The 24,400-nt window shown below is 35.4% G+C and overlaps 1 protein-coding gene across 1 annotated transcript in view; it reads left to right on the top strand.

Annotated features, from left to right (window-relative positions):
• Positions 1-3,584: 3,584 nt before the first annotated feature.
• The window catches only part of LOC145660616 (pickpocket protein 28-like), a 151,376-nt gene continuing 130,560 nt past the window's right edge, over positions 3,585-24,400 (top strand). Inside the window, exons 1-3 of the mRNA XM_081725891.1 lie at positions 3,585-3,751; positions 8,634-8,738; positions 14,680-14,900. Coding sequence (XP_081582017.1) covers positions 3,614-3,751; positions 8,634-8,738; positions 14,680-14,900 — 464 coding nt within the window. The 5' untranslated portion in view covers positions 3,585-3,613. The remainder of the gene's footprint in view (positions 3,752-8,633; positions 8,739-14,679; positions 14,901-24,400) is intronic.

Here is a 24,400-nt window from a genome sequence, read left to right as displayed (position 1 = left end):
ATTGCTACGATACGAAACGGGATATTCGGGCAGTCGCATCTCGTCTCCTTAAAACACTGTCACGTGTCTCGTCAAGTAAATAATATAGCGGTCTCGTCTCGAAGTGTTGTCGAGACGAGACGATAAATGAAATAGGACTCTTGTCGTAGCAACACAACTGAAAGTAGCTGCAAAGTATCAGTCGTGGACATAGGTGGTCGGTAACGGTCATTGGGAATGTTGAAACCGGTTGGAATGTATCCTGGTCGCAGGCGAGAAATATATTTGTTAATTGAAATGGATATGTACTGTTTATGTATCATCGCCCTCACTATCCTCAGCCACTATTGGTGGCGTGAAAGTAAACAATGAGGAGAAAGATCTTGCTCGCTCCGCTTATACAGATTCATATCTAGCGTGACTAAAATAATAAATAACAGTAGCCACATGCAAACAACATCCAAGTGGGCGAAGTTCATTTACACAATTACACACATGTCCTTCTATCGCACTTAAACCCGGTTTCTTGGCATCCTCCTTAATGAAAACTGTGTATGTTTTGACTAAACGGAAACGAGAATGTATCTTGACCCGAAAGAGACCATGTTGTAATTGGAATCCATTAATACGGACGACACCATTTTGGATGTGTCTAGCTAAATAGCAGATAGCCTGAGCGAGCTGATAGATACCGGTAGTTAATATTTGAAGGTCTTCAATTGAGAAAACGGGAAAGTTTGAGAAGTCTGTATCACGTAAAATCCTGTAACCAGATCGTGCTGTCAGTAGATTGTTCTATTTAAGGTACTCAAATAATGGGTTTTCCTCAACCGTGGTAGACTTCATGGTCTCAATTATTGTGGTTGATTTCCCTTGATCAGAAAGTATCAAACATCTCATGTATGACAGCAGCGTGTCGAAAGTAATTTCGTACTCTATGGGACTCTTTGTTGTTGTACGATATCTGCAATATCTTGAATTTCATTTTGAGCACCCCATGAGGGGCTTCCACTGTCCATCGTAGCTTTGTGAGAATTCCCGATGAATTCGCATGTTTACAAGACAGTTGACTTTGTTTGGTCTTAAAGGCTGGCATTAAAACTCAAATGCCGCGAGTTTCAAGAGTCTCCTTTACATTTCGAAATCCTCTGTCCAGATCTAAAATGTCGTTACATATAAACAGATTGTTGATCTCATCATCTGAGGAGAGAATATTTCTGAAAATATCTGCATCACTTTGTTTCGCTGTGAAAGGACCATATGTATCAACAATGTAGCCGGTATTTGTCGTTAAAGTAAATGGTTTTCAAAGATGCGCGTGCTTATGCAGTGCGAACGAGTCTTTTAAATAACTGTAATTCAAACTCTTTTGGTGATAAGCGCACGTTCTATCTGCAATAAAAATGATCTCATCAGTTGCTTCTAATAATTGCTTCAGAACGTCAGATGTTATTTTATTGCAAATATTCTCACAATTCTAGAGTGCACATCCGAGATAATTAGGAACAATGTCACCTTTTTAACTAAGGTGAAAATACGTAAACGGTGAACTGACGTAGGAACAGCAAGGACATGAATAAATTGACGGTAACTTAGATCCGTTCTAATGTTACAGAGGTAGCTGAATAGTGCTGTTTCTCGTGATATGTTTCTCAGCTTCAACGAATTCAGTTTCCCTACAAGTTCATGAAAGTTTTGTTTCGATACACATGTGAGGTCGTAATACTCGCTATCACGTAACAGACTCTGAGCCAGCTTTGCCATAATTGTCAGCTGCGCAACATTCACTTGCTGTGGTGTACTGTTAAGTAATGTATAATGAGGGACTGGAATTGTGTCTGTGGTCGAAATAATATTCGATGTCAAGCTGTGGATGTGAATTCGATTGTTCAGATAATGAGTTGGATAGCAGCGATTATTCTTTAGGATGTAAATTCGAAATTCTCGAAATGCATGTTGCCGTGCAGCCAACGTCACGCGATTTCGTTGTGTCTTCGACTTGCAAATAAAAAATATCGTTTCGTAGACATAATACATTTTACATCAAAAATAACCAAAGACTTTACCTTTGAAGGCGATGAAGACAGAATGTGAAACTCTTCATCGTTATCGGCTACTGACTCCGAACCTGTACTGCCACTATTATTGCTCAGCTCAGACATCGCGTCCTGAGTAAGTTACCAGTGGAAGACTGTGTGCTTTGCTAACTTGAAATCCAAGCGTCCGTCACTAACTCGTGGATTCCGCGGTAATTCTTATAACACCTCTCGCAGACATCTGCATTGAATATTTTCAGTCTCTTGTGTACTCTTTCACTCACTTTAAACTGTTTCACAGTTTGTTTTTTACGTCGTGTCATGTTTCGAAATAGTTTGTTACACATTGCAGAAACGTCACTCATATTGTGAAGGTTTTTCCTGAAAGGTCACACACAACATTTGAATTCGCCACTTTCTCCAAGCTCTGTTACAAAAAATGGAAACGAACTCGTTCAGTTGCAGACGTCAACCGAAGTAAAAGTTGACTTGCATCACTGCACAGAACTCGATAGTATGTCTGTGCAACAGAGCCTCAAGTTGCGTTGTGTACTCCATAAATCTTTCATTTCTGATATTAATGTTCACTATCTGCGTTACAAACAAATGTGCAGTCACTTTCAGCAGTGTTGCCACGAGACGAGTCCTTTTTCATGCCTCGTCTAGTCTCAACAATGAGCGAAAACGTCGCAACGAGAGCGATCTATTATTTACGAAACGACACACGCGTCAGTGTTGTAAGGAGACGTGATGCGACAGCCTTAATGTCCCTCTCGTCTCGTAGCAATACTACCCAGTTGTATAAAGCGAAGGCTAACGTAAGAATTCCGCGATGGTAGTTTCTAAGGTTTGTTTGGATCTCGACTTGCATTTAGTATTTTTCCCTTTATTGTCTTGTAATGTTCTGGGAGACGACACGACAACCGAAACCATGCACAGGCTTCGAGACCCAAACATGACACGAAACTAGCCTATGTTTTGGCGACGAGACTATTTCACACGACGAGATGAGACAACCCCAAAGGTCTCGTCTCATGGCCACACTACCTGTATATATAGTTAAGCTTCTGAAGTGGTCAAACCGGAGAATGAGGATCATCCCACATACAGTATTCATCTTTAACACGTAATTAAGAAAATTCTGAATAATCAGAGAACGGGAATTATTTGCAACAAAAACATATAATGGAGTATTATATTATGAAGAAATTAAACTTATTATAGATACGAAAGGTAAGAAAATGAAAATACCAATAATTACTAGTTCTAGAGATCTCTAGTAAATGTTAAAGCTAGTAAGGAAGATCCCAGAGCAGTTTAGTGTATGAGTACTATGTCTGAGCATTTACCAAGGCTCCTCCTAGATGAATATTGAGTTGGCACCTTTCCACACAGGTCATTTCCAAACCTGCTCTGAAATTCTTATTGTTCGTTCAAGTTCTCGATATAAAATGGATTAACGTGTATGTATCTGTAACTATTGTAATTAAATCAATTAACGTCTAAATGTATATTAATTCATTTCAGTAATATGTTTATTAAAAAGTCGTTCTCATAATATAGATAAACTGATTGCCGCAGTTGAAGATAAAGAAATTATGGAAAATACTGAAAAGACCGCTATTGCAATACTAAATGGAGATGAAGGACAAATGGAGAATAAAGAAAATATTTTTACTATAGAAGAAACCGAGAGCAAGGAAGAACTTTCGAAAAATATAAGGCCACTGATACAGGTAAGACGAAATATTTACGGATTGTTGTATTTGATGAATGCTCTCGATTATACACTATTATCTATGAGAAGTAAATAAGCATTTTAAACAAAGTAGAGTATACATATCGTCATACCTTAATGGATACAAAATTGAATTCTCACATGTATTTTGAGACTAACACGGAAGGTCCCACAAGTTATCACTAAAATCTCATTGCCACATAGCACATCTCATAGAGCATCATGTGAAATGAAAATGAGAAAAATTTAAGGTGCTATAGGCCAGAAGGATAGGAGCTACGGGGCTTCAAAATTTGAATATCCAAAATAACATATCATGGAATTATGTACGTTTAAAGTAAATATATTGAAAGCCGTTAAAGCAATCAAACCGAAAGACGAACAATATAATGAGTACAAAATTTCGTATCGAAAACCACAAGCAGTGTTGCCATAGACGAAACAGTGTTGCCAACTCAGCATAAAAGTATTTTCTTTGAAATAGCATCATATACAAATGCGCACAAATTTGAAACGCACTATTATCACTAAACATAACAGTGAAGTGTAGTGGTGCAGTATTGCACACAGTTGGAGTTACGTGTGCGAAAATGTATAATGGAGAATTCTGATATGTGGCAGCAGAGGTTAATAAAGGTATGCATCAGAAACAAGTGAGGGTTTTGTACATACTTTTGTAACGCCGGTGGATAAGCAGACAACTCGCGAAAACAAAATGATACACATGAAGAAAGAAACACGTGTTTTCTAATTCTGTAAACTGGTTCTTCAGATTGTCTTGTCAACATTTGGAACAGTACCGTCTTGATTTATGTCTTCCGTGTTAAGTTACATATTCTTTTACTTTCTGCCCTACATACCGTATGATTATGTTTGTACAATTTAATATTAACATATTCACATTGAAAATATAATTATATTATTACTACCTCATTTCGTTTTTAGTCGGCCCGGACAGACGTGAGGTCTAGAAGGCTAGACAACCGACATATTAGTGATCGCGGGTTCTAATCCCGACTCGAACATGTTTTTGTTTTACTTTTCGCCTTACATTTCATTGTTATCTTTCTCTTTTATAGTGGTTCGGATCCCACTTCACACTGTAATTTCTGTCCTATATAGCTTCGAAGCTAACACAGGACATAAAAATGGCATCACTCAATTTAGTTATTCAAACGCATAAATGTTTTGTGACACTGCTAACATTTTGCTATGTTATAATATCGGTGTTATGCATTTGAACTAAATTCATAGTATTAGACCAAGATTCCTTTATTACCATCTGTTGCCACATATCTGACTTCTCCATTGTGCATTTTCAGCACACGTAGCTCCAATAGTGTACAACACTCTACCACTACATTTCACTGTTATGTTCAGTGACTACAGTGCATTTTAAATATGTGCAAATTTGTATATGGTGCTATTTCAACAAAATATTTTTAATGCAGAGTTGGAAACACTGCTTCATCTATCGCAACACTGTTTGTGGTTCTAGATAGGACATTTCATTCTCATTATATTGTGTAACATATGTTTTGATCGTTTTAACGGATTTCAAGATATTTACTTTAAACGCACATAATTCAATGATATATTATTTTGTATATTCAAATTTGAAGCCCCGTAGCTCCTATCCTTCTGGTCCATAGCACCCCTTAAATTTTGCTCATTTTCATTCCTCATAATGCTCTATCAGATTTGCTATGTGGCAATGAGAGTTTAGCGACAACTTATGGGACCTTCCTGTGCAAATATTTTGGCAGTTGTTTCACTTCCTATCCAAATACAGGTAAAATTAAAGAGATAGGTTAGATTAAATTAAATTAAATTGTAGCCATTTTGTAAACGGTCCCCACACGAAAATTGATTGGTGAACACGATTTTGATTTTGAAACGGAGGAACTATTGATTTTGGAACGAAGGTTGCATTTCAGATTACATCAACATGAGCTATGGATTTCAAAGATTTAATTGTTTCTTTCACATCGTGTATAGTTTGGATGTAAGTCACCAAATGTTGAAAATCGCCTACAAACGTCTCTCTACAACACATGTTCTATGTGGTGATCATTCTACATAATGTAAAATCGTAATCGTCGTGTGTACTAAGACTACACATGGAAGATAATATCTAGTGAAATGTGGTCACATGAGATCAGAATTTATTTTCGTGTCACATTTCGCTCGGTTTCTCAATATACACCATCTACTTCTGATGAATTAGAAGAAAGAAGTCAAGAATCGTTACATTAGGTGATCTGGGAAATTAGCAGGACCTGGCAATCAATCCATTTCCCTGGGAGTTGTGCATCGAGCTATTGACACAACAAAGCCATCGTGTTGAAATAAGAAAGAAAGTTGCCGTCTGAGCTCAGAATTGAAGAAAATACATGTTTTATGTTAGGTACTATTGCGTCGTTAAGATAGCGTCGATGAAAAATGGGCGAATTATGCGAGTGTGTGATATGCAACACCAGATCATTAACTTAGTTGGGCTCTGTCCTTTACTAGGGTCAAACCAGTACTTATTACTCGCATATCAGCACTTACAATAATGGCGATTAACATCCTGATTGAAACAGAAATAGATATCATCGCTGAATAGTATGCCAGGCGTAAAAGATGTATCCAGTTTGTGTAGGCTTTAACCCACGTACAGGACTCTACTGATATATATATATATATATATATATATATATATATATATATATATATATATATATATATATATATATATATATATAATGTCATGCTCATTTATTTTATATTACATACCACACCGTATACGAATGCCAGTGATTGGTAGCTATATTCAGATCATGGAGGATTGGTTGATACTACTTTACAATGAGAAACAGCGATTACTGCATTTGGCCTTTTCACAAACGATACTAGAACCGTTGTTCTCTGTATCAGTGGAAACTTCGTGACGTATCTCCTACAGTACCAGTTTGTCGAAATTTCACGATCATGTACATAACTGTGCTGTCAATATTAAACGTCAGTTGTGGTATCGTTTCTTATAGTCCTCTATAGTATATCTGGAACTGTGTTTCCCGGATATTAGGATAATCTCTACTTCCAAGTTTCAGCCCTCCTATACTACCATTTCCTATAACAGATTTTACTTTTACTTCTAAGGTTTCAAAACAAAAGAGTGCAAAAACACATTTGATTCACTATGTACTTAATGACTTCTAATTCATGCCTAATCCTATTTGTTGGGAGCTCAGTGGTTGAGAGCTCATATCTAGTGCGATGGTTCCCTGGTTTGATTTCCGGCCAGACAAATTTATAGTAGGTCTCTTACAGTTTTCCACTTCCTCCTACATTATGATTCCATTAATTACCTTGTATTCAATCCCTTTCATTTATCCTCTCTTTCCTTCAGCTTAAAAGGCATAAGTGTTGGAATAGAACGCAAAATTTTGATTTTGAATATTTTTGTTCAAATCGTACAAAGTAAAAATCTATACGTCGGGTTTCAAAATTGATCCGTGTAGAGTAAACGTTGCAATAGACTGCTTCTCGATATAAATTTACTGTACTAAGCATATATTTGATCCCATTTTAGTTTCTACATTGAAAGTTGTAGAAATTCCAGTTTTCGATTTAAGTATTGATTTTCTACACAACATACTCATAAAGATAACAAACAATTGATATATTTTATTTTACATAGTTTTGGTATCCAAAGAATATGTCTTATCTCTCTCACATTTGTCTATTGAAACTAAATCGGATAAATCTATCATTTCTTTGTACAGTAGAAAATTCACACCTACAGCTTGGAAGTTCACTATGTTTACAATGTCAAAGGAAAATACTTGGTTGTTATTTAGGTTTAAATTAATACATAATTCAACTAGAAGACTTCTTTTAAACATATATGTACACTCATATCCAAAATAATTGTCGCATATCTATAACTGTCTTCTTGTAAGAATATAATGTGATAATGATTTTGCAGGGTACTTGTAATACATATACTCGGGAAATGTATGTTTGTGGCAAATTTCATAGGAGAAGAATTATAAATATGAAAATTAGAATGAGTAAAACAAAAGGTTGCTAAATGGACAAGAAAGCTTTATTTTCGTTTCATGGTTCTTATTTACTGCTCTTTTGACATGAAATTTGCCACATACATGTCTTTGCCGATTATATACATACTAACATTATAAGAAATACAGGGCGAATTCGTTATCAAATTATATTCCTACTACAACATATTTATAGACATGCGACAATAATTTTGGACATGAGTGTACATGCAGTGTTCAGCTCAAGTTGGACAAAAAACATTATAATAAAAGAAATAGCAAGAGCAGTGTGTGCTAACTTCGTGGTCAGGGCTGTACGTAGAATATACGTAGAATATGCAATAAAGTAACAGTTAGTGTAACGAAGTGATTTGTTCAGCTTAATGCAAGAACTAAGCTCTCTGAGATATTTAGATAGAGTCGTCATCCCTTGATGGTTATTCAAGTTCTCTTGATATATTATTTTTTGTAATTACGCGTTGTTGAATAATGTAAGCAATAAAAGTCCAGGGGATTTTCTCAGATACCTCTTTGCTGGTGTTTGTTTTCAATTTTCACATATCGATAGACTAAGCTATAAAAATCCATATCCGACTATTTTTGATGCAAAAGTGGATCCTCGTAGATCGGAAAACTTTCGATTGATCTAGTAACTTTCGATTTTATTATTATTAGAGTAAATTATTATTAAATGCTGATATTACATGTTTTAGTAATAATAATAAATTTTGAATTGACTCTTATAAATCAACTACTATCTTATTTAAACGAAAATTGCTCATATTTCTTATTTTAAAATGTCAATTTAAATATTATACATTCATTTTAATACAGAAGGCTTCAGAAGAAAGAAACTCGAACCATGATGATATTCATGACATCGCAAGAACTGTGGATCATCATCAGAACGAAATTGAGAAATTGAAATCAATTTTAATGGTACGTATAAACTACAGTATTTGAATTTATTTCATTATGTTACATAGGTGATCGTATAGCGATAACTTTGTTTATCTTATTTAGTTAGGGCAGAAGTGCTATTTTTACAAGCACTAGCTTCAAAATAAAAGAAGAAGAACGAATAAAATATATGTCAAGGTATAATGGAGAAGGACCCACTTGGGAAAGTAATACTTCCGGAAGTACTTTTTATTTTCGCACGCTACTCTAGCCAGTTGTTTTACGCGCTATCCTATCCAGCTGGTTTAAGTTGGTCACAAACTTTATATCATGGGGGTCAAGGTTGAACAAAACGAGCCCTGCGGGGCTCCTAACCTGTTCCTATTCCTCCTCCTCCTCATAGTACTACTATTACTACTACTACTACTACTACTACTACTACTACTACTACTACTAATAATAATAATAATAATAATAATAATAATAATAATTATTATTATTATTATTATTATTATCAGCACAAAAGTAAGTAAATAACTTTTTTGAGTATTATTTTCATCTTATTTTAATAAGAAAAGTGTTATAAAAATTTAAAAAGATTTTGGATATTGTGATCTATGTTATCCGCTGAAAACTGCACAAAATCTGAAGGAGAAAACTCGTTCACAATGCTCTCCTCACTAATAGATGCCAACACACACTGCTTTTATTTCACAATTTCCGAATAAGGAACAAAGAATCCCAGCTTATTGGATTCATTTGATATCGAATCCATTGATTGACCCAAATACATGGTCCACCTCCACACCCCAGCCAAACATTATTAGCGGTATTACAGAACGTGGTCTGGTTGCGTACAATATGAATTGGCAAATCGACTCTTCTTTCACTTTTGATGACGTGAAGCGCTTCAGAAAGGTATGCAATGATTGGAGTACGTACTGAGTTCCTTTTTCCCTTTTTTAAATATCTTCATTACATGAATAGGTTAAATTTCATTTCCCGGATGTCAGCCTTAATGACCTTTCCTGTTGTGATTATTATACGTGTGGTATCCTCTTCATGGCTATCTTGTTTTCTCTTATGCCACATCTCATTTATAATAAATGTTGCCATATCTCGCAAGCATTCTACGTCTGGGTTTCCCTGACTGGAACTGACTAAAATATGTTCTTTATAATGCTCTAATAACTTTCGTTCAAATCTTTTAGGCGAATAAACGTTTGTATGTCCCACTATTTCACACATCTTTACGTGAAGATCACTTATAGTCATATAATGCGATTCAATATCACTTTCCATCCAATCACAAAGACCTTCAAAGGCACTCATCATTTCTGAATCTTTGAGACGACCTGGAAGCTTATTTTCCTGCTTAGATTTAGTAAGTGTTGACGGTAGCACTTTAGGGATCCCTGTTTTTGTTTTTATTGTAGCTTTCAAAGGAATCTTTCGTGACATCTTTTGGATACACAGCATCAGCCGCTATGAAATCTACACACTGATTGACTCTTTCTGAAACTTCGGTTCTCCATTTATCTCTGTACATACTTCAAGTATGTAATCACGAAAATGTATGGTTTGAGCTTTGCCTAAATTTTATACGATTTGGATACCGAAGATCAATGTAAGACTCACAACGAAAGAAGCAGTCAGTCTCCCAGTTGAGTGGTTCACCTTCTGAGAGCAACCGCTTGTTAATTGGCTAGTGAAGTTTCTTTAGAATATCTTCCAGGACTACGAATTCGTCGAGAGTTAATACAATCCCTTCTACAAGACTCATGGACTTTAACATGCAATTCTGACTGTGATATCCATTCTAATTGATGCAGAAGCTTGATGTCATTTCGTTCTTCTGCAAATGATTTAATAGTTCTAAGTCATTTTTCCGTCACAATAACGACACAATCCACGGTGTTCGCAGATTATGCACACATTTTTGCTTCGGTTAGAATTGTTTCAGTTGTATGTATCCATGCTGGTCAGTCTCACGCTTCATTCGTAGTGGTTTTATCTGAAACAAGTAAAAATGGTTGCATTAGCATCAACATAGTACCATAAAGCTTATTAGACATATCATAAACACTAATATTACGTAGTAGATTTTTCTGTATTATAAACAGAAATTCTAAGATGAAACTTTAAGCTTAATAACGTTAAAAAATAAGACTATTGTACTGTCATTAGCTTATGAATAAATAGGGAATGTGCCCATTTTTTCAATTTCAGTTATTTTCGTACCACCCTATACAATCTTCACCAAAATGGTTTCGGTTACTATAGGTTTTAACATACTATTCAGCACAATAGAAATAATAAAATCATATCATCTCTAGCGCTTAACGATTTATCTCTAGATTATTCATTCCATTTTGTCAGCGCGAGTATAAATACTATTCTTTTGATTTCATTAAATTTTGAATCACCCTGTACATTTTTTGCCAAGATTGATTTTGGTAGAATTTTAATATGTTATTTAGCAAAAAATATAAATCGAATGGCGCTATTTTCAGCATTTTAGGATTTGTTTCTATGTTTCGGGAGTATTTTTTTTTCGCTCAGTTACTACGTAGTCATATTTCACAATATCAACAATTTTGAACCACCCTTTAGAGATTTCCCCAAGGTGAATTTCGGTGAGGTTTAGTATGTTATTCAGCACATTACATAGCGTCGAATGACACAATTTCCAGCTTGGTAGGACTTTTTCTAGGTTGTGCCTCTTTTACTTGTTAAATGACTAGAATATGTATAAAAATACGTGTAATGTATAATCATGTGAGACGCCATAATAAATAGATATATATTACTGAATTGTGAAGAAAAGTTACAATTATTGTAAAAAAATAGTGCATTATACGAATTTTAGACTGGCGTATGATTCTTCAAGTGATCATCACAATGAGTAGCACTGAATATAAATATTAAGAAGTGTGGTGGTTGTAACGGGAATGAACTTTAAAGAAGCAACATATTGCATTTGTATGATTGAAATGTGTGATTTTCAGCTGGTGCAAAACCATCCACTGTATGGCGCCCAGGAATGTACTCCTTTCACGATCATGATGCAAAGACTTTCTTGAAGTTCGAGGTTAATCACCGACAACCATACTATAACTTCGTAGGTTTTCATCGACTTTTAACACTTGCTTTTCTTCTTTTTCCTCATCACGTCATTATTACTCAGTTATTATTACTCAGTTAATCATCACGTAATTATTACTCAGTTAATCTTATCTTTTCATTAGAACTATGATAGGATAATTCACTTCAAATCATGGCTTGTAAGGTTTATTCTTTCTAGAGAAGGAGGCTGCTAATGATACTATTTCACGGGGCGGCAAGTCGTCTGAGACCGACTCTGAATTTGACCTAAAAATCATCAACAGTGCCTAAACGCTTCTAGTGGTAAATGAACGTACCAAACAGAATTGGTTTGTTAAGTTGGGTTCCGCGACGTAACATTATTGTGCGTCGCAGTCACGGACTAACAAAATATTCTGGTGAGCTCCTCAGGATAACCCCCAACGTGGGTCCTTGGAAGAGTGTTTGTGCATTTACAGACGAGTACACCATATATAATGTCGCTGTCGTTTGATGCTCCCTGGAATCAGTAAAGAGAAAAAGTTAAAGTTATAAATGCACATGACAGTTCTCAACAAGAATAGTCGTCTACAGGTGTCCAATTTTCTGAGTATGCGGGATATCTGGACGGTTCCGGACGATTTCCAAAATTAGCAGAATATATTGTTTTCCTTTTACAGTGGTTTACGATGGAATGGTTCAGCATGTCTTCCTTTGCCGATTTGACACATCACTACAGATTGTTCGTTAGTGACATCCATGAGAAACAAATCCAATCCTGAAATGGTCAACAAATATTGTCTTCTTCGTGTCACTCACATATTGCCGAAAAGACCATATCAAATCTTACCTATGAGTTGGATTGTTTAACGCCTTCTCACTCTCTGTATTCTCTTAAAGTCTTTTCCACTGAGTAGCCTTCGCCCAACATCTCGATTACGTCATAGCAGGTAGAACTTTCCTGAATGTCGGTAAGTACAGCTTGCGACCAAGAACTTATTTGGATCTGAAACTCCTGACATCTTTTGTTACAGAATAAATGGTTAGCAGAGCGATGACAGAAGTGTATGGTTGCAACCAAAGACGACTTCAGTAACACATCAGGTAGTGAGTGCAGTTTTCATTTCTCTAGTCTTTGAAAGTGATACTCATGAGATGGACGTTTGAAGCCCGAAAAAGTTTAGGTTGTTTTTCAACATGACATTTCATGGACTACCGAAGAAAGACAAAGATTCAGCATAATTTACACTCACTCGTTATTAATCCTTAACTGCTAACCTGTTTATAACACTTATTGGATGTGAATTTACAAATGTAACGTATACATCCATATAATTATATATATAACTTATAAAATACAAATACAGGATGATTATGCAGTTAAGACTATGCTTTTGGACCTAAGATTTTTCTACTTCTTTGTGAGTATTGAATCTCTTCATTCAGTATTTAGCCAACTACACGCTATGATAACATTATCAAACGTACAAGAACGTTTGTGCAAAATATGTACGTTTGATCACAAACACTAAAGAATAGACTGGAAAGTGTTCCTGTAACTACTACGAAACAACAGAGGTTCGAACTAAAAACTACAAGTGAGGTATAATTTTGTATTCTAGTATGACAAAAAGTTTAATAGAAAGAACGTACCTCATGCAGTAAACGTATAGTAGCCCACTTGCTGGTAAATGTCGGTCGTCGATATAGCAACGCGTTGAAGGATTGGCGCTGGTGTGCCACTGGATGCAGAGTTTCGTCGAGTCGAAACAGATATAGGGTGTTGAAGCTACCACCCCAAACTTGCGAGGACTACATTTTGGTCCGTGCTCCTTCGATTTGTCGCGGAGAATTGCGAAGGGTCCAACACGAACCATCCGCAGTCATGTGCTTGCGGTTATTATTATATATTATATTTTCCTGGCGAATTGTCCCTAAACTCAGCTCAGGGGGTCAAGAGTAACCTCTGCCTCTATATTATGAAGTGAAAAATCTTGAGAGGAGTCCGTATAATTGTATGAATTCGAATAACAACTGTCGCCGATCATTAGAAAGTGAATATGGGAAAACTATGAAATAAAGTAAACAGACGTGCGTCATTTTATTATAAAATTACATGACGAACGCATTTTATCTGATACCAAACGGTTATCTTCGAATATACACTGTTAAAGGAGCACTCTGATTGGCCAAATTAGAAAGATCTCAACGATTTAATCCTCTATAAGCAAGGTTTTCTTAATCGTCTCCGTGGCGTAGTCGGAAGAACACGCGCTTAGTAATCATAAGGTGGGTGGTTCGCGCCTATTCCGGTATACCTTTTTAAGTGCTTTTTATACTCACTTTAATGTAAACAAATCACGCATATAGAAGATTTAATATATTTTGATGGAATAATCTTGCGGTTCGTCTCGTCTCTGCAGCTGGTGGTATAATTTTCAAAACGGAAGTGGCGCTACCGCGGATCGTCGCTGCGGGTCCGCCAATTTTTGGCGAGATGTCGCTAGTTGCCCATCGGTTGTCAAGTGACGCTTACGGCATGAGGTAATTATTTATTTAGTATATTTCTGGCATTTTCTATATACTCGTAGCTTAAGTTTGATTATAATGATTGAAAACAATTTTGTGTTCTACTGCAAACATATTCTAACTTTATTAATCAGATTTAGAAATTCATAAAACAGAACTTTCTTCTCAACGTTTTTCGATGTGTTAGTATTAAGAGAGAGAAAATCATGGAAGGGGCTATATAAAATGGAAATTATTCTTAATGAGAATCAATTGCTGATCTTTCAAATTAAAATTGAGAATGTAACCCTTCAATTACGAGGTTATTATTATTATTGTTATAATTTCAAAGATAATAACCATACAATGTACTTCTCTCGAATTTTAGGAACTGAAATTGTCGAAAAAAGAAATCAATAACGAAGAAAAAGGACAAGTCTTATCATTAGAGAGTTCAGAGAACGTGAAAGAGACTTCAAAAGATCGTTTAAAACCTATCATTTTGACTTATCTAAAGAAGCTGAATCAAGATGTCACTGAATACTGTTCCCGGTCAAGTCTTCATGGTTTTCAGTATTTAGGGGAAAGAAATGTATCGTGGTTTGCAAGGTATGTATGTCATTACAGCAGGTACTCCTTACTTCCATAACATAAACAAGCACATTAGAAAGGTTTGATTATAATTATGTAGAATTAAGATATACTAGTTACAAGAAAATAGAAAAATCTCCATTTTAACTTTCATTATTATTTCGGAGCTATTTTAAAACGATTTTAACTTATTATCAAGCATTAAAACTATTTTCAATATTGTGGAGCATGTACGAAATGCAAACTTGGAATTAAGGAAGTTATGTATTTTCAATTAAATTTCTTACATAATAGATCTTCTACTATTCACCCGATAGAAAGTAGTCAAGAAAAACGGGGTACAAATGTTTGAAGAAAGACTGGAGGCGAGAAAGGAGGCAAGTCAGTTTTCTTATAACTTACCATATTTTCCACTGACTTAACTCCTTTTTACCTTGTACGCGAAATCTTTAGCATTAAATTCTTTAGTTACTAGCCTTCTTCTCACTGTGGAATTAGTCCATGCAAACTACACCTTTCAGAATACATAATTCTGCTGTTAGCACATTTCGACCATTTCTTGACTTACCTCCATTTCCCCCCGTGGTTTCATTTCTGTTCAAAACACATGTTCATAGGCACATGTGTTGTCTACGATTGGCAACATTAAAAATACGAAAGATTTACTGTATATGGAAGATGTTAAAGAGAAATATGTAAGATATTAACGACATGTGATATACGTAACATTCAATATCAAACGTGCCATAAAACGATAGGACTTCTGGAGAAACTTAAGATCTGTCCACTCCACGACGACAAAAAAGACAGGAGAAACTTATTCGATTGTAACTAAGTGTGGTGTTTGTTTTGTGCATGAATTCTAGGTCACTCCAATTCTCTAGGTTTCAAACTTGACAGGAATAAGTCATTTCATTCAGTACATCGTCATCCTTGTGAAGACTAGGGCCTGGAAATGCAGCCTCATTAATAATTTATTCGATCACCCTTTATCTTCATATGTTTACCCTTTCGTCTCACTTGCAAATACTGCTCTCCTGGACTGGAGGTGAAAAAGTAGTCTTGATAAAGATATGCACTATTTTGGTCTGTCTCGTATGTGAGTCAGGGTTTTGTTTATTCCCATATGACAATCATTTGAAAAAAAAAAGCATCTGTAAATGCCATTTTATTTGTTAGTTATTGGTGAGGACATATCCACGGGACTGCTAGGGTGGTATCATTCGTTCTCTCCATTGACATCTCGGTGTGTTGTTACGGCAACCACACGCTGTCTTTGTTCTTAAATTTTAAAGATAAAGTATTTTTATGGATAATAATTCATTAATGTCGGGTTCGAGCTCACCTTCTCACAAAAATCCCGAACTCATCTGAGAGATATAGAAACAATATTTAGTGATAACAATGTGTAAAGGCAAGTATCGTAATCCACACAGTTTGATACTTCGAAATTAAATAAAAGAATTATATATATATATATATATATATATATATATATATATATATATATATATATAAATCTGAATATAACTGTCGGAGAGTATTAAAAACCAGTCCGCTTTTGCTATAAACAAAATCTACATTTGCAGTCGGAGAAGTTAGAAACACTACAAAATTATAAAATGGCACGTTGTAGGTAGAAATGGATGATCAGAAATAAACGAATCTATTCAACCTAGATCAAATTGGAACATCGTGTTTCATTGGAACGTCAAGGACTAGTGAATATTAGTCGTTGAGTAATATTGTGTTGTGATCCCCTAAACGCCATTGAGGAGGAGATTGAATCTGTGTTACGTGGACTTTTCTATGTGGTCATTGATTCTTAGTTTCAATTTGCCTACCCTTCTGAAAGAGGAATATTGTCAATTAAAAGTACGGCTCTATACTCCCAGTTTCCTTCGCTGAGTTAAATGTCAGCCTTTTTGGCAGAACAGCGTGGCGAATAATGAAACGGCTTCAATTTCTGCTAATTGTGGCCAGGAAAGTCATGATGCGGAAAACCGATCATGGAACGATCATACCTGTTGCATTACTTCTAAAGGCAATTCTGCTTTATAAAGAGGCTTTAGTTCTTTAATTCCTTTATAGCAGTTTCTATTTCTGTTTGGTTAATAAATAAAGTATGGATTTACTTTCCCCTGACACACTAATTTTTTATTGCGTGTTAAGTAAACTTTCAAATTGTCTTTCCACCTGTTCAAAATATTATCCGTATCCGCGTGAACTTTGCCGTTCGGCTTCTTTAATATATACGCGTGTGGTTGATAGACTTGGATGCTAATGCTTTTATGTTTGCTAATGGTTTTATGGATGTACCTAAAACTGCAGTGTTTGCTTTTATCTTCATGTCCAATAATTTTAGCTTTTCAAAATTTACGATTCTTTGTTCTAAAAGTTTCTTTTAGATTCCCTGCCTGGTATCAATGAAATTGTATCTAATTCTATTAGTTTAGTGTATTTCTGGTCTAACTATGGGTTGCTCCTACGATTTTGGCGCTATATATATATATATATATATATATATATATATATATATATATATATATATATATATATATATAGGTATTAGGGTATTAGGGTTGTCCTTAATATTTGATTTCCGATATTTTTTGGTCTCACCCTCTAAAATGGTTCCATATGGGAGTAAATTAAGCCAAGAAAAAAATAACTTCATTGAATAATATTAAATAGTGCCAAAGCGATTTAAAATTTTGAATCTTATTACAATATATCCTATATGGAAAAAAATCTGGAATAAACTCATATAATTTAGAAACGGCTTAACGAAATGCGAGATACCCTGGATAATACAAATAGAGGAAGAAACATACTTAAGTTTGTATAGTACTGTAATAGCGGCCATCTTGAAATCCGCCATCTTGGATTCAGGTCAAAAGTTTCAAATAGAAAGAGGGCCATATGACATACCTCTTTGAGCTAGCCTTTTACCAGAAGCACAAATCTGGCACTATTTTAAAAAAGTGAACTTGATAAAGTTCGTGTAGATAGTTTATTATGACACTACTCCCTGCAATATGGGTCATGTCAACGATGCTTGCATTCTGCTAGAGCAGTAGCTCCAAAATAAACTTCTTCACCTTCCTTGTAGACAAAGTATTTATGAATTAGTTTTAAAATGAGTATTTGATAAGTGTTGGGTTTCGTTTGTATCTGGACCGGACGTTCTCCTATTGAAGTGTTTTCAGAACAAGTGTCTAAAATAAAATACACGAACTTTATTCCAGGAATTGATGATGATTATGTAAGGAACGATATTTCCGATGTAAGAAATGAAGTGTTGAATTTTGCTATCAAACTCCTAGAAGCAGGACAGCGCAGAGAAGATTACAGGGAATTTTTAGAACTGGCCATCATATTCTTGGGTGGCATACCTCCTTGAGGAGTTTTCTTTCATTTGTCTGGAGCAATTCACCATGTAAGGTGGATGGGAAGAGAAATCTACTATTTAAAAATATTTCTCTTTCGCCAATAATTTCGTTTAACGAAGCAAATAGAAACGGGTCTTCGGAGAGTTTGCATTTTCTGATACGACTATGTGTTCAAGCTTGGCTTAAACGTGAGCAAGTATCACATTCACCATTACAAGACCTGCAATTTCTAAGAGGTTTGTACAGTGATAGACAAATGGATGCTGAAATTTCTGAAGTGGCTCTTTCTAAATTGTCACGCCAATTCCGGTACTTGATGGAGGAACACGTAGCATTAGGTTTTTTTGATGATGGAATTACCATAATGGATAAACAGAAAATGGTTGAAAGAATTAAAACTATAATCTGAAAGCTTGAAGCATGAAAGAGGTTTGACGCAAGAAATGATATGATATTTTTAAAAAAGAGAAACCAGTGATTTTATTACAGCAAACGCAAATTTTCTTCGAGAAATTTAAAATACGCAAAGGGTTTCTTAAGTGTGATCCGATTTCATGGCCAAATAACAATAACTATCTTCAAGAAAAGACAATAGTTAAATTCACCCACATAACAAACGGTGCAGCAGAAAGAGAAGTGAAACTTTTAGAAGGTTACAACAACGTTATTACGAAAACTAAGTAGCAGAAACAGTTTCTTTTGCAGATAGTGGAGGCCCACAGGCAATCTTTCCTTATATGCAAGAAAAGTAAACTATATAGCAAATAAGATTCATAACTTTGCAAAATGGTACTACATAAATAAGGAATATTTCAATTTCTTACAAGTTATTTTTTTTCTTTTTCCTCATAGTGGTCTATGAATCATCTTGGTGTAAAAACTTATTTGTAGTTCATAGCGAAACAAGCAGTTTGTTTCAGTTTGTGTAAAATACTTCAAAACTTCTTACAAATCTGTGTTCCATAACTAGAATAAAATAATATTACATCGAAGCATTATGTTTTTTACACGTAAAAACTCTTACATGGATATAGGTAACTTAAAAATAATACCAGATTTGTGCTTCTGGTAAAATGCTACCTCAAAAAGGTATGTCACATGACCCTCTTCCTATTTAAAAAAAATTGACCTGAATTCAAGGTGGCGGACTTCAAAATGGCCGCCATGATAATGCTATAGAAGATTAGGTTGGTCTCTTCCTGTAGTTTCATTGTCTTAGATATCTTTCCATTCCTATAATCTCTCTCTTCTAAGCGCTGCTACCAAGTGAAGGTCAGGAGGATGTTACAGCTTCTCTTAATGACGAAACTCTAATTAAGCTACACTGTTTTCTACCTAGTAAAACGTGATCAATTTGATTATGAAGTCCAACAACACGTGTGACTGTCGCGACATGATAATTTTGTACTCTTCACCACAAGATTTTACATATAAAACGATACCATCACAAGTTTAAGAACTTCCGAAGCCTGTTTCGACATTATACACTGTGCGGAGCTGTTATCGAAAGTCATAATTTGAGAAAAAAATACATGCTGAAATCATTTTAATTTCCATGCGTTCTTCAGTCCATATTATTCAGATTATTCAGATGTAACATTTCAGATAAATGTCCAGATTTTACACTTGGAAAACATGATAACCTTAGGATCGATGTATCACTTTCTGACAGGTATTTGAAAGCTATGAACATTCTGTATTTCGTCTCTCTTACTACCACACATTTCTCCAAGTTCTGACCTATGATAAATTATGAAATAAACTTTCTTTCAAGGCCCATCTTGTTTTGTTGTAAATTTCGAATATTATGATAAATATGCACTTTAAATAACTTACCTCTCCCATTTTTAAGGGGTACATCGTTGCAAATAGCACATCCTTTTGAATACGTAGAAGCACGTCGAAAGGAAAGCGCAAAATTTGTTTATTTTGACTGCTATCACATCTCTGCTTTTAGTGGGTGGAGGTGAAAGAAAAGTTCTTGCTTCCAAATCAATAACCTAAATCTTTTCTTTCCATTCTCTCAAAGAACATACTAATGAATATAGGGCAAACGGGAGTCAAATAGTAATTCATTAGGTTGGCAGGGTAATAATCCCTCTCAGAGTATAGGAGTAAGAGTCAAATAGTGTTCCTTCGTTATCACCATCCATTTCTTATAAAGCTCTTCTCTTAAAAAGGCTCATCCACGGGACTTAATGACACGTAATTAAATTTTATGTGGACGGATTAGAATAAAGACGGGAAAAAACCTTTTTGCACAAGAGGACCGATAAAAACTGTATGTTGGTCGATATAATCTATAATAATTAACAATTAGTTCTTTTTACAAAATTGATTTAATACTAATCCCTATTAACGATTGAACTGTCCCCTTATATTGTAAGAACCGGGATGCACTAATTCTCAGATGTGAAGTGAAATACTCATTTGTTAGTGTGCTTCTAATCAACTCTTTCGAAGCTTTCCATTCATCACTTTGGGAATGATGTCGCAGATCAAATAGAATGTTTCCAGGGAAGGGGGGGGGAAGCACATGTGGCCGCTGACTGTAGTTTGCCCACCATTGAATTAGTATTAAGGTTCGGTATCACACCTCCAATTTGAAAACACGCTTTGAAACTTTTAACTTCAGCAAACACTGTTTAATGAGATCAAATACTTTCACCTTCACACCAACTAATGGCATATAGCGGGTCACGTACATGTTTTGAGAAGTCGAAGTAATTACATGAACCTAAATTCTAACTTTAATTTGTAAGTTGTATCGTTATTCTTTTCACCAAGATTTGTTAGTGAACGGAGAGGGAAGGGAGTGGATTTATAGGGATTTGTTTCGGTTTTTTCCCGACTATGACTAGCTCCTATGTCAGCGTTCAAAGCTATCTCAGATTCTTAGAACTGTCTCTTGTATTATGATACGTATAATGAAGCCAAGAGTTTAGTTGGTAGGCGAAAGCGTTACACATCGATAGTTTAATAAAATATTGTGCTTTTTCAGAGATTGTCTCCTATTTCTTTTTTTAATGCCCCACCAAAATTTAACATTGAAATAACGTAAAAAAATGGAATATTGACCCTTAACAATCTCACTTATTAACCCTTGACACCCTCGACCTCGTGTAGTGGCATATAAAACACTGGACCGTCGTCTAAACTCCCACCCAGAGATGCATTCACCTTGCAAGTCAGCCAGAGACTGTTCTACAGAACTTGGAATTAAGCCCGCACGCATTCCGGCCAATGGTCATCAATAAACTTACCGACGAGGACATGGAGACATCAATCTGTGCATCGATAATGGAGGTGTAAGTACGGACGTTTTGGACACATAACACTGTCATAAGCAGTGGGGTAACAATGGGCGATCCAAGAGGTGCAACGCACCGAGACCTCCAAGCACGCTAATTACTCAGTAGGCTACTAAATACTTATATTTTGTTACTCGTTTCTTATGTGCGAGATAATATAATTGTCAATATTAAAATTGCCGACAATTTTAGAAATATTTTTTCCTGTTTTTTGGAGTCCCCAATTTAAGAGTCCACGCTGAACCCTTTTATTATTCAATACTGAATACTTACACTGTCATTCACTTTTTATATCGTTATTACTCTACTACATCTTTTTGGAAAAAAAATCAGTGTCAGTGTTAAAATTGCCAGCAGGTTTAGTAACATTTTTTTTTTTGTTTTGCCCCCCCCCCCCAAACCTATACGACCATTTTTTTACGTGTGAGGAATAATCATTGTGATGAAATAGATTACTTACAACTTTCGTAAATTTTGTTTTCCGTGTTTCGGGTACCCAAGTCAAGGGGTCCTCGCTAAACTCGTTTATTACTCGGTACTGAATACTTACATTCTGTTATTTATTTCTTATGTGGAAGAAGTAATGATTGTGAAATTTTAGATTATGTGTGTTTGCGTAACATGTATTCTGTTTTTGGGCCGTGCGCCCCCCAACCTAGGAACTCACTGAACCTGTTTATTACTCAGTATTGAATAAGTACTTACAATCCGTTATTCGTTTCTTATGCGTGAGAAATAAAAATTGTGAAATTATAGATTACTAGCAATTTTGATAACATCTTTTTTCTGTTTTGGGAGTCCCCAAGCCCAGTAGCCGATGCTAACCTGTTTATTACTGAATATTTATATTCTGTTATTTGTTTCCTATGTATAGAACCATGAACATCTCATTCCTGAAATTTTACTCAGCAACCAAATCGACATACAAGGATGTAAAACGCAGAGATTTGATGGAGCATCAGTAATGAGCGGAGTTTGTATTGGTTTACAAGCAAGAATTATAATTACACCAAACGCTCCGTACGTTTATTGCTGTGCGCATAACTTAAACCTTGCTATTGACGATGCTGCAAAAGTCTCCACATATTTTCCTTTTTTATGCTCTTCAATACATTTTCCTCCTTTAGTTCTAGTGCTCCTAGATGATCACTTTTAGCTCTTGGAGATGAAATGGCTTCCAAACTAATAAAGAAAACTCTGAAAAGAAAACAATGTGGGAAACAAACAATGTGGGTCTAGGTGGGAAAAAGACCTTTTTAGCTGTATGGAAGACAGAATTGCTGATGTTCAAAAATCCCGTACCGCAATTTGCCTGGCAAGTAAAACAAAAGTTCAGAGCAGGTGAGACATTAAAGATGACAGAGACATTTGAAGTTGTGTAGATGCTAGGCATTTAAAAAAAGATACTAATTCCCATGTATGCAACTTCCAAAAGTTTGCAGTCTTCTGGTATTGCTCTCTCCAGAGAAATGTGAAGAAATCACTTCAGCAAATGAAAGATATGCGGGAAAAGTATGATGAGCTTCTAAAATCCACAAAAGACCTGTGCTCGGAATTGAGTATTTCAGAAATATTTCAAGAGAAACGCCAAATGTCTGCAAAAACTATTTTGATGAACTTGCTACGGATAGTACACTAGATGTATCGGAATATATGTTTCGTGTCACTGTATTTAATCCTATTCTAGATTGCATTGTCACAACTTAGCATCCGTTTCCACGGAATGACTGAAGTGCTCAATAGCTTTTCTATTCTGCGAAAGACGTTCCGAAATCTGGATATGACTTTACTGCAAAGTACAGTAGTGATGAAAGCTCAGATTTTCCACAAGAAATACTGGTATTCAGATATTATAATAGGGCTAAAATAGGCAACCTTCGAAAATGGCTTTGCTCTTACTGGAGAGTGGGTATTCTACACCTTTTCCCGTTGTGCTTACCGCACGTGTAATCAACCTCGTATTTATATATTGTGCGCTCATGTGCTCTAAATAATTTGTCCTCCCCCTCTCCGCACAAACTTATGTTTGAAACAAGGTCACAAACCGTGATTTTGCAAACATACCAACTCTTGTTGAGTAGCAGTTTAGGTATTACAACTTACAAGAGTTACAACGTAATTTTAAATGACGTAATTCTCTCAATGATGATTATGATGTCGTGTTCTGCCCAAAGGTAGGTGTTTGACCCAAAACTCCCTGGGGAAGGTGAACACAAGGTAGTTTACCGTTGCCTTCTGTGGAATGATGATGATACATTAAGAGCGGGACCTACAGCTTAACTTGGGATCCGAACCACATGTATCTCCACCAGTTATAAAACTCGGCATCCCTTGACTACAAGGCAACGATCTTAACTACTCATTCATTGGTGACACATTCTCTCAACTCTGGCATGTAATTTATTCATTTAGGCTTTAATTTACTCTCCGAAGAAAATGCATTCAACTAATTCTTAATCAACCGCTAAGTCATTTTTATATTTTATAATTTCGCTTGCATTATGATTTAATGTCTTAAATATCAAATATTTACTCTTATCATTGTAATAATAAAATACGGAATTTAAAAAAAATCAGAAATTTTGCCGTCCCCTAACTTCTACCACCCTGCGCTCAAGCACAGAATAGTACTTACCTAAATACGGGCCTGTGTGTAATGTTTCTAACACATCCAGTAAGTGTGGCTGAATGCTCGATCTCGAAATTAAAGTTCATGAAGAACTACTTGAGAAGTAATACTTTACAAAAATGGTTAACAAATGTTGCTAAATTAAAAGTGGAACAAAAACAAACTTCAAGACTAAACATAGACAAG

The sequence above is a fragment of the Thermobia domestica genome, chromosome 9 (assembly GCF_964235325.1).
Source record: "Thermobia domestica chromosome 9, izTheDome1.hap1.1, whole genome shotgun sequence".
NCBI classification, from domain to species: domain Eukaryota; kingdom Metazoa; phylum Arthropoda; class Insecta; order Zygentoma; family Lepismatidae; genus Thermobia; species Thermobia domestica.
The sequence above is the reverse complement of the archived record's forward strand: the minus strand, read 5'-3'. Positions and strand labels throughout refer to the sequence as shown.